Raw genomic sequence first — 12390 nt, 5'->3', positions numbered from 1 at the left:
TCTCGAGAAACCATGCTTGTGCATTTTTTTCCCGTGATTCGATCATAAACTTGCGCATTACGTACCGTTTCATTAGCTGGCGAACGATCCCGCCTTCAGCGTAATCACTACGACACGGCATTATTACGGCTTTTGTTCACACAGCGCTCGTTCCGGGACTGAACACGGCAATGTTACTAGGTCCCCAACCAGACATCGATGCCGGCATCAATCCCGGGTCGTGTTTGCGTTCACACAGAAGGCGCTCTGGCAATTTCCCGGCAATTTGCCGGGATCATCGCGCTGTGTGAAAGGGGCTGTAGAGAACAGAGGTGATTTCAAACCGCATTTTTGGGGCTGTCTTTGGTTCACTGCAGTTTTAAGGAGAAAATACTCAGCAATGGTGTTGAGGTATGAATTTGCACATGGTGAGTCTAAAAGCATATTACAAAAAACCACATAGACATATAAACAACATTAAAAAACTTGAACTTTTCACCACAGGGGGGACTTTAAATATTTGCAAAACCCACAGAAAGACGTGAAGGTTGACCAATAGAAATGATTTACAAGGTTTCGGCACGACAGCGACGATATGAAACTGGTTTGTGCTGTTTTTTTAAATAGCGAGTGGACTTGTGTTTTTCACCAGGTGGCTGACAATAAAAAGTAATATCCATGCTCTAGCAAACTCCCAGAAAACCCTAGCATCATGCCGGTGAGTTTTGCACTGGCAAGCATCACTCTCATTTTCTTCAGAAAATGTACAATTCTAGTTGCATCTGTGTGTGGGAGTAAATATTGTCTTTCTTCTTATGTAATCTACTGAGTTAAGGTGCGGTCACATTTACCATTGCTCAGAGAAACTTTGTGGTCGAAATCCAGTCATGAAAATCCAATCAGGAATTTAGATCATGTTCAAATTTTTGAGGGGAATTTGCCATGCTGACCAACAAAAAGCTGCTTGGTTTGAAAGTGACTTTTGTGTGAGCAGTGCTTCATTCATCACTATCCTATTGACAATGGACAATAAACCTGTTTTTGCAAAAGGAATGTCAGTGATACTGACTGCAGGTGACTGCACCTTAAGGCTTGAGAATTGGGATTGGGCTCTTTTCACTTGGATCAGGAAGCAGCACTATAGCAACCACATAGCAGCTTGCTAAAAAGCACTCAAACACCTAAGCAACTTCATAGCAACACCCTAGCAACCATCAAGAACATCAAAGCAAACACATAGTGATGTGCTAGAAACCACTGAACCTCTTTATCAGCTGCATAGCAATATCCCAGAAACCATCCAGAATATTGTAGAGACCTCATAGTAATGTGCTAGTAAACACTCAAACATCTTAGCAACCGTATTGCAACCTCTCAAAATACCCTAGCAACCATCCATAACATCATAGCGACCACATAGCAACATGCAAGAAACTACTTAAACTTATCATAGCAACCTCATAGCAACATGCAATACATGCAATATCTTCATCGCAATACCCTAGCAACCATCCATAACATCATAGCGACCACATAGCCTAACCCTACCCATAACTTATCCCTAAAATCAGAGGGAAATGATAGGTAAATAACACTGATATAGAAGCACCTAACCCTGGTTGTAAGCCTAAACTAGACATAAACTGTAAACCTGTCCCCTCAAAACTGATTGGTTGATTACAATGTTGTTCTAGGATGGTGTTAAAGACAAAAATGTTGATCCAGGAACATGTTGCACTTGGTGGAATCAGGTTCTGCCAAACACCTTAGCAACTCCACAGAAACAACCAAGAACACCCTAGCAACCATTTTGCAAATCAAACACCTTAGCATCCGCATAGCAACACCTTGGTAACCACACAGAACACATCCAAGCATTGTGGTAGCGAGTTTGCGCACTCACATTTTTTACAGTAAATTAATTAAATCTTTATTTTTTATCTTTTACATTTTGTAAATATGCAGGAAGGTTTTTGTGTTTGCATCTGATGGGAGCAGATGCAGCAGATCCGGTTAATGGAGTGTAGAGCAGCTTTTTAATGTCTCAATGTCAACTTCCTTATACTGGTAAGCACGAGAGTGATTAACATTTTATTACTGCCCTGTTGCTGACCCGGCACCCTCTTTCTGTCTAAATCGCACTTTAATTCACTCAAGCCTTTTTTCTCTTCGTCTCTCTCTCGCTCTCTTCTAGGCTCTGGTACACACACACACACACACACACACACACACACACACACACACACACACACACACACACACACACACACATGCTGGTTTCCAAGTTTTATAGGGACATTCCATAGGCGTAATAGTTTTTATACTGTTTGACTGGATATTCGACCCCCCTACACTAACCCTGTCTCTAAACCTTCCCATCACAGAAAACTTTCTGTATTTTTACATTTTCAAAAGTCTTCATTTAGTATGATTTATAAGCTGTTTTCCTCATGGGGACCAAAAATGTCCCCATAAGGTCAACATTTACTGGTATTATTATCCTTGTTGCGTGGAGTGGTGTTCTAAAATTAGGTGGCAAAGTCCTCTCACTTTTTAGTAAATCAAATGTAAATTCATATTCCAGTTACACTTAATGTTGTCACATTTTCCTGGTTAAATAAACATTGCATCAAAAAAAGGAGAAACCTACACTTCTATTTCGTATTCATGAACTATACTATGTAATTATTGTTCTTTTTATTAAAATCAAGTATAAATCTCATCATGTTAGTGTTTTTATGCATTTTTACATTTATTCCTAAATAATAACTAACTGCAGTAACAATTTAAACAATATGTTTTTTGTTTGTTTTTTGTGAGCTGATGTTCAGCTTATTTTTAATAATCAACTTATTTCATCAAGCTCGGTAAACACTGTCAAAGAAACGATAAGTTGATTGCTCACAAAAAGAAAACACCATCATTTTGTTCATTCAGACCAATTCGTGAACGCGCCCCAAAACAAGAGGCAGGATTTATCACACGAACCAATCATATCCAACCATAACCGACCAGATTCAGCCATAGCGCGATGGAGGCATTGCCTCCTCTCATGTGACTTCCCCAATTCATTCTCAATTACCCCCCACTTTAGACACGGCATCCCGCTGTAACTTTACCTGCTGGTGTCGCTGTTGAACAGTGTTACTTTATATAAACGAGTGATTTATATTTTTTACTGTCACAATTTGTAATATTTGAATTGCTCTATTTTTGTAATGCGTTTTTTTTCTCATCCAATTTTTCGAGGAGGCACACCTTGCCACACAAACACACATTCTCTCTCTCTCTCTCTCTCTCTCTCTCTCTCTCTCTCTCTCTCTCTCTCTCTCTCTCTCTCTCTCTCTCTCTCTCTCTCTCTCTCTCTCTCTCTCTCTCTCTTTCTCTCTCTCTCTCTCTCTCTCTCTCTCTATCTCTCTCTCTCTCTCTCTCTCTCTATCTCTCTCTCTCTCTCTCTCTCTCTCTCTCTATCTCTCTCTCTCTCTCTCTATCTCTCTCTCTATCTCCACGGCTTCTGCCTCGTTCTTGCAGCATTCCTACATGTCAGTCAGATAACGTGTTCTTGAACAGCACGTTTAACCCAGCAGGAGCAGATGTCTGCTGCATGCCCTATCCTGCCGGTCCCGACTGAGTCACTCGCCCACCTCCCTCCAGCTCTCTCTGTTTCCCAAGAATAATCACTCCTTTCATGATCCACTGTGAATGAAGAGTCTTAGGAAGGTGAGAGACAGATTAGAGAAATAAACAGGAGGAGATCAACATATATATTAGCATGCTGTATGCATAAGGCTGTTCTAGTCAAGGAGTTGTAATATACCTGGAAAGAGTGATCCGTTAGCATTCCCATTCATCTGGATGCCAGGTACCCGGCAGCTCTAAGAAGTACATGATCTGGATGCTGCCAGCTTTGCTTGAACCCGTAAAATGGCATGTGACTGATCTCTCTATATTAGAGCTGCTCATGATATAACAGCGAGTCTATTTCATACTGTCAGCACTGTTATGAGATTGCCATCTTACGCTGATTTGCCCTGTTTAGTAAATCTGGCCCTATATATGAAAAAATTGCACTGTGGTTGGTCACATTATATGAAGGTCTGACTGTATGGGCTCTATTTTAATGATCTAAGCGCATGGTAATGATCTTAGGCTGTGTCCGAATCCACTTTTGCTAGTTTAGCGACGGGAAAAAGGTTGGCGCACCCGGTGCATGGTCTAAAAGGGTTGTCCCTATTCTCTTAATGAGTAATGGGTGTGTTTTGGGCATAACGTGTAATAAACCAACCAGAGTCTCATCTCCCATAAACGCCAGTTGCGCTTGCGCCATGGCGGATTCGCTATTTACATGGCGGAATTTGCAAGCAGAAAAACTGAATGCTTCTTTAGCAAGCAAGGTTAAAGCGCGCGAGCAGACCATCTACGGGACAAAGTGTACGCGCGTTGTGGACCCGCCTATAGGTGCACATTACTAACGCGCTCTTCAAATAACAAAAACAATATTGACTTTAGACCAGGTTTCAGTTGATCAATGGCGCAGTGTATTTCAGTTGCCTCAAAATATTAACACGCCAGTAATGCACCTGAACACACGTAGTTTTCAGACCAGCACGCCCATGGGCGCACAAATGGGCGCAAATGCATTTGCTATTTAAACAACGTGGCGCAGGATGTGAAAATGATAACTGCTTCGGGCTGAAACTAGCAAAACACACTTGCATCGCGCCTGGTGCTGCATTGCGCCGGGTGTATGATAGGGCCCTGTAAGTGGTCGATTCTTGGTGAGAATAAGGTTGCAAAGTGAATGTCACTGCTGATAAATGTCTGGCTTTGGTAGACTAGTGGAAATCCTAAGGTTTGTGTTTAATGCTCCACAGGTCATTGTGTGCACAGCCTTTTAAAGCTCTCCTAGCCAGAGAAACAAACTGAATTGGTTCTTCAAGTGCTCGACATTGCTATTCATCTTGGCTTTCGTTTGATCAAGAGTCCTCAGGTTACCCGGGGCAGTAGAACAATAGTGGCGTAAAGAAGCCCTTGATGCCCCCGCTGGACAGAGAGCCATTGTCTGCCGTTGATGTGTGGTGTTCTTTGGAGCGTCGGACAGGATGGTGGAGTGGAAGGAGATCTATTGGCGCTGGATCTTCACGGCCCCTCTCGCCTCCGGTCCCCTCTGTTTGTTTGAGAAAAGAGCCTGTGTTCGCCACACTCAACGGCCGTATTCTTCACGTCGGCTGGCATGCGTAGAGAGCCTCGCTGTAACATGAGAGCTTTGCAGGACGTGCAAAACCAGGGGGGTTGTGAAGAGGGTCTTGAATCACATTCATTATTCCTTCAAACACAAATAGAAGCTCTTTGTCATGATGTGAAAACATGATCGGATTGCAATGGCGAATTTTGCCAATTATGCTGTAAACTACACCAGTGCATTGTTGTTGTTAGCTTTGCAGTATTTTTTGGTTTTGTTTAGCAGATGTCGGTCATTTTCTGCTGTGAATGTGTCTGTGTTTGAGCTAAGCGTATGTCGAGGCATTGCAGGATGGAACGGGATTACTGAATGCATGCTAGCCTGCTATAAAGAGAGGTAGTTTAGAGCCGTGCCGTTCGGGAAGCGGGTAACCATGGTGATATTTACTTCAGCTCCATGCTTGGCTGCGGCGCGCTCAGATAAGGTCCTCTTGGAATAGTTTCTGACCAATCTGGCTCCTGCCAGAGCAAGACACGTCCCCCGAACCTCATTTGTGTACCTGTACGGGAAAATCATAGTGATTAAATTTTTCAAATGGCCGAGGAGTGATTGATCCGTCATAAGTGCCATGAAGTCGGGCTACCTACTCATGCAATAAAAATGACATTTAAGAGATTACATTGTAGAAGTTGAAGTTGAAGTCTTTGTAATGTGTGGCAGTGAATACATTTAATGGAGGAAACTCTTGAGTGATGCGACACCATTAGCCTGATGAGAAATGATTTGTGCAGAGTTCATTTTCATCTGAGAGCATCTTTGCTTGCATGTCACTTCATTAAGAATGAATTGACCCTTCGGTAAACTCCGCCCCCTTGGTTTCTGTTGCCAATTCAGACAAGCTTTGTATATATTCCCATAGGAATGAATTGGTAATTTATAAATATAACTATGTATTTCACCTGTAATGAATTCAACATTACACATTACACATTTTTTTATTGATTTTACAAAGAAAAACATAAAGATAAATGGGATGGAAAAAAAAAGAAAAAAGATTGCTATGTCCTGACTGTAAGGTACCTCTTATAAGGTTTTGCAGCTGTTTTTTAAATTTATTTAAATTATTTTATTTTGGAAATTATTCTTATGTTGGCTGAAACAAATTGTGACAAAGCAAAGCTCTTTTATCTTCCGTTTTTCTTTAAATTAAGCAGTAATGTGATTAAAACAGCAGAGAAACAGAAAATTTAAAAGTAACTGCAAATGATAACATTACTGTAATATTTCTACAACACATAAAGAGCATAAGCACATTTATTTTTATAGATTAAAAATTAAGGAATAACCTGTTAATATATTGTTTTGATTTTAAAAAGAAAAAACAAATATAAATGGGATTTTCAAAGAAACATTGCTATGTCCTGACTGTAAGACATCCCTTATAAGTTTTTTTAAAAGATTTATTTTATTTTATATTATTTTATTATTTTACTTTATTTGTTAAATTAAGGTCTGTATTTATAAATGTATTCATACATACATAAAAACTGTATTTATTTGTAATATCTGTTTATTCTGATCCTCTATTGGTTGTCAGTGAATAACATGGGTTTTGCACTGATATAGCATGAATAGAACTGTTTTGTGAGTTCGGTCCTCATTGTTTGTCTGGCATTATATGCATGTTGAGTGCTCACTGTGTCCTTCAGTCCCCATGGAGTAGAAAAGACAATCTTCCCTGTAACTAGATTCTTGCAACAGAAAAATCCCAGGCCGCCGCTGACTACAAACGTTAAACTTCTTTGTGCTGAAGAGCATGAGTGCATTTATTTATTTATTCATTTATTTTTGGCTGCTTGGTTTTGCACAGGACACACGCGCACACACACTATCCCAGGCTGTTTTCTGTTGAGTCAGGGAAGCCATCTGCCACACAGCGATAATGGCCCGCCAGGGACGCGGGGCCTGGTATAACCAGAGATGAATTAAAACGCTGAGAAGAGAATAGAGAATGCTCGGCTACGCTCAAGTCCTACCACGTTTTACAGTGTCTGTCATCTCCCACCCCCACTGATGTCAGCAGATGCCCGTATAAAGTCTGAAATGTGCATTTTATGCGTTGCTCACAGGACTGCGGGAAAATTTGATATGCAATATTGTGTTTTGATACAAACGTGCTTCTAAAAATCCGAGCCGGAGAGGAAGATTTAACGTTTCGTGACAGCTGGTCGTAGGAAATGCATAGGATTATTACAGAAGAAAATACCACGTCATAAATGATGCATTTTTACGAGGATTAGAAAACACTCGGGAGATGAAAAAGGCAAAAAATGGAAAAAGGCGAGAGGCGGGAAAGAATTATTAGGCTTTGTATGTGTTCACCAGCGTGTTGTGATCATGAAACATTGTAACTATTGCTCAACATAAGACATACATCGATCCTGAGTCTGACCCATAAAGACATGCAAGACAATAACAGCATTGTTTAGTCTCAGGCCTTTTATATCTTCCATTTTCCTTTTTTTTTTTATATCTTCCTTTATTTTCTAGTTTGTCAGGTTTTGTGAACTAGGACAAAGTTGAGATAGGTGGGTTACAACAGTCTGGAGGGGCAGAGAATCTAATAAGTTCTTTTTTATTTTCCTGGATCTCTCCATTGGGATTTTTTTGCAGAGTTTTGGTGGAAAGTGGACTTTGTTTGTGTTATTGCTTACATCTTTACAAGTTGACAACACTAATTAGGTTCATATTTGTAAGTTAAGGATGTAGCTTTGCCATTTCATGCTTTCAGGATGAGAAGAAATGAACTTTGGCACTATATGCCTTTTTGCGTGTGCTCAACAACTTACAGACTTTTTATTTTATTTTATTATTTTAATTAAAAATAATATAGTAATTAATTACATTTAAATTATTATTTTTAATTTTATTACTGGTAAAACTGGTAAATTAGGTGCTGTATTTAGTTAGTTAATTAGTTAGTAATTAATCGTTGTTATGTTTTCTCTCACAACCATAATATCATCGTCATGCACCTGTTGAGTCCGAGGCTACGACGCAAGTTAGTATAGAAGAATAAAACGTCATCAGCATGCGCTAGTGTTAAACAAATAGAGCAAGATGAATCGCAATTTGGCAATTTTATGTGCGCCAGAAAAAAAGAGGAGGAAGTGAAAGAGGAGAATATGGACGCGGTCATGGCTAGGGAAATGAGGCCATGCCAATTTTGCAAATGGAGCTTGAGGTAAGACGGTAATGCCGCGTTGATCAATACGTCATTTAAATGTTGCATTTTTATTGGCTAGTCAGTAGCAGAGGTCGTAGCAGCAAACACATTGAGATCATGCTAAATTTGTGAAAATTATCGAAGGCTAATTGGTCGCACTGCCCGACGTAGGACCAGCGTTCAGGAGCCACGACCACAGAAATCACCACCACTGTGAGACGAATGCACACTTTCTCTCGGTTTACGGACAGAAAGCTTCAGCACTTACCGTCTGGAGGTCGGCCTTTTGCATCTGCACTCACCAGTCATGATGAGAAGTTTCGTTTGTTGATGATGTCAACGTGTAGTGTAACCCCACAACAAATTGGCTTTGGGCCGAGGTGACAGAGATGCATGATGGGTAAATTGATGAAGTAAAGCGCAGGTCAGGGAGGATAATGGAACAGAGGAGAACTCGCAGGCCGGAGCAGAGGGTTGATGACGAGGTCTTTTCCATTAACTCAGGGGTGCGGAGCAGGGTGAGGTTAACTCGTCTCTCTGGAAGCCTCCTCGTTCACTCGTTCCTCGTACTTCTGCCTGGATCACACCGCTGCCCCGTCACTCCGCCTGCCTGTTTGACACCGACTCTCAACTCAATAAAAGTTGAGCAAAGAAAAGCGAGCGAAGCAAAGTCTCCAAACTTCCTATGCTATTAATCTTAACTTGGGTCTAAATGTCGTTCTCTTTTTTTTTCTTGTTTATGTTACCGGCTTGTTTTTTTGTTTTTTTGGAACCTGCAAAAAATCCTCTTTCCAGTCCTCCATACAATGTAATCAGCAATCATTCAATCTTAGTTAGCTGGCACTTTCTATGAACTCAGTACATTTGGCTGCCTTAAATGCTTTTTATTGCAGTGCAATTTGTGCTTTTTCATTGTTCACTGTATATAATGTTTAATAAAGTATTAACGCTGTTATCCAAGCATTAAAGGTGAAGATACTTGGATAATTTTATGAGTTAGAGCTTAATTTGGAATAAATGTGCAACCCTGCCATTTTATTTGGCCTTTTTCTGTGTACTCAGGAAAAAAATACAATGTATTTTATTTTATTTTATTTTATTTTATTTTATTTTATTTTATAATAAAATAAATTCTTAATTTGCTAGACAATAAAAAAATCAGATAAATGAGGGGTTTAAACTGTATTCAGACCCAAATATTGTCAACAGTTGCAAAAAATAACAAGTTATACAGTATGAAATAAATGTAAAATAAAATGATTCGTAATATTTAATTAAACCTCCTGAGGTTGATCCAAATATAAAAACCTCGGATTACAGTGTTTTATAAAGCCATTTATTATTTCTAATGTTTTTTTGTGTGTGTTAAAATCTCATTTTATGGTACACTGTAAATGGAGGAATTTTAATGAAGGCATTTAGTAACTGTCTCCTCGACACTTCTAGTTTTCTTGTGCTAAATAATTAATTACCAATCCTAGTCTGACATGAGTACTTCTAAGAACTTGGGAAATACTGATTATAAGAGCCAGACTCCCTCACAATGTGTAATTAGAGCCTCATAATTTCAGCCATGCAGAAAACGCAGAGGGAAACGTGAAAACCAAACGCTATAGCGGAAACCTGACATAAACACACACAACTGTCATTTACATATTTTAATTACAGTTATTCAAATTTATATTAGGGTAGAATATTATTTCTTTTTCGTGAATAGAACGTAATCAGAATCTATAAATGGCATAGAGTGAAATTTGACTCAACAAAATGAGTTTTATAGGGACCCACTTAATCCAGGGTTTATGGATTCGTTTTGAAGCTACAGTGATTGGCTCTGCAGGTTTATTTTTAAATTTTTTATTTATGTAGTAATTTCTCTTTGTTTTGTTGTGTTGTTCAAGGTTTTCTTTTTTTTATTCACACGGTCCGTTCATTGTGTGCGCACCAATGGAAAAGTACCACTAGACAACACAAAATGCTTAACTAGCATCATACTGTGTTGATAAAAGCTGTTTTGTGTCATGAAGTCTGATCTCCATCATATGTTTTCTCTCTTTGCAGGCGGCAGGTCTTTCTCCCGGTGAGACGCAGACTCCGAGTCTCCTGTTGGCTCCTGGAGTGAGATGGGGCCAGACCCCCATCAACCAGTCCACCCCGTGGGAGACCGACGAGCCCCCCACCAAGCAGCACAGAGACGGTGACACCACAGGTGTGTGTACCTCTGTGTTCTTCTGTTCCTACAGATGACAACAACACACAGGAAACAGTCTGTTTGCTTTGGATGAGTTGCTTATGTTGCTTATGTCCTCATTTGAAAGTCATTTAGGATAAAATTGCTGCTTGTTTGTTTATTTTTAAATTTGGTTAAAGGGATAGTTCACCCAAAAATGAAAATTCTGTCATCATTTACTCACCCTCAAGTTGTTCCAAACCTGTATGAGTTTCTTTGTTCTGCTGAACACAAAGGAAGATATTTGGAAGAATGTTTGTAATCAACCGATCTCGGTCCCCATTGACTTCCATAGTAGGAAAAAATATACTATGGTAGTCAATGGGGACCGAGATCTGTTTGGTTACAAACATTCTTCCAAATATCTTCCTTTGTGTTCAGCAGAACAAAGAAACTCATACAGGTTTTGAACAACTTGAGGGTGAGTAAACAATGACAGAATTTTCATTTTTGGGTGAACTTTCCCTTTAATGGCCAAAATCTCACGACAAAAAAACAAACAAAAAAAAATCTTTTCCATGCTTAATTTAAAAAATAAATAAAATCTACACAGCCATGTGTGTGTATATATATATATATATATATATATATATATATATATATACACATACATACATACAGTTTATATGGCTGTGTAGATTATTATTATTATTTATTTATTTTTTTAATAAAAAATACACACACACTACAGTTTAAAAGCTTGGGTCAGTATGATTTTTAGTCTCTTATGCTCACCAAGGCTGCATTTATTTGAATAAATAAATTGATTGATAAATTCATAAGTCAATTTTATGAATTTATTCATAAAAATATGAATTTTTAATAAATAAATTGATAATATTGAAAAAATATTATATAATATATATATTATATATATATAATACCAAAAAATAACTAAAATATTTTAAAAATGTACATTTTAAAATGTCATTTATTTCTGTGACAGTACAGCTAAGATTTTAGCAGCCATTAATCATGTCTTCAGTGTTACATGATCCAAATCATTATTATTATTATTATTATTATTTATATTTATCATAATTATTGTCAATGTTGAAAAAAGTTTTGCTGCCTTTTTTGTGGAAACTGTACATTTCCAGGATTCTATATATAGAACATTCTATATTTATATTGTGTATTTTATACATTTACTTATGAACCCAAACAACTTACAAATTAGGTACATCACAATCATGTTTCTCTTTGTAAATTGCTTGTGGAAGAGGTGTGTCTTCAGATGGAATATTAACACAGCTGGAATGCGCTCTTGACCAATCAGCATCCAGAACTGCTCTCAGTTTCATTAAATTACCATATTGACATGCACCTAGATACGAGGTGTTCAAGTGAGCTCACATGGGCTCATGCGTCTTGAGATTCTTTATGCTGTAGCATGGGGAAATACACACAAAATTGAGCCGATAATGAAGGGTCGACCAAAGTAATGCACGTTACGTGGACATTTCTTCGCATCAAATCTGAATTAAGGTGGTAATAAAGACAGACTGTTGACCTGACTACCCTACCTAGTGATTATACATGGGAAATTGGACATCAGTGTTGAGGAGGGCAGTTGTGTGTGTTTTCTGAAACCCCCCGGGGCCTCCACAGGGCCCCCCGCTGTGTCGTTTAAGTAGGAACCGAAGTCTCACAGAGGGAGGGATTGTTAGCATTGTTGTGAGCTCTACAGGGTCCCGCTTCCGGCACCTTCCCCGAAACACAAAGTGAGATGTCACTCAACTTCTTCCCATTCGACAGCGCTCGGTGTAATAT

The 12390-nt window shown here is 38.9% G+C and overlaps 1 protein-coding gene across 6 annotated transcripts in view; it reads left to right on the top strand.

Moving 5' to 3' along the window:
- The window catches only part of klhl29 (kelch like family member 29), a 268904-nt gene that overhangs the window by 141053 nt on the left and 115461 nt on the right, over window positions 1–12390 (top strand). For 5 of the 6 annotated variants that reach the window (XM_084091259.1, XM_084091257.1, XM_084091256.1 and 2 more), the window contains one exon: window positions 10449–10596. In XM_084091259.1, coding sequence (XP_083947385.1) covers window positions 10449–10596 — 148 coding nt within the window. Of the gene's footprint in view, window positions 1–7447; window positions 7532–10448; window positions 10597–12390 lie in introns of those variants that run through there. The other variant, XM_084091262.1, reaches the window with a different exon arrangement.

The sequence above is a fragment of the Abramis brama genome (genome assembly GCF_963993115.1).
Source record: "Abramis brama genome assembly, chromosome: 18".
In the NCBI taxonomy this organism is placed as follows: domain Eukaryota; kingdom Metazoa; phylum Chordata; class Actinopteri; order Cypriniformes; family Leuciscidae; genus Abramis; species Abramis brama.
This window is presented reverse-complemented; position numbering and strand designations above follow the sequence as displayed.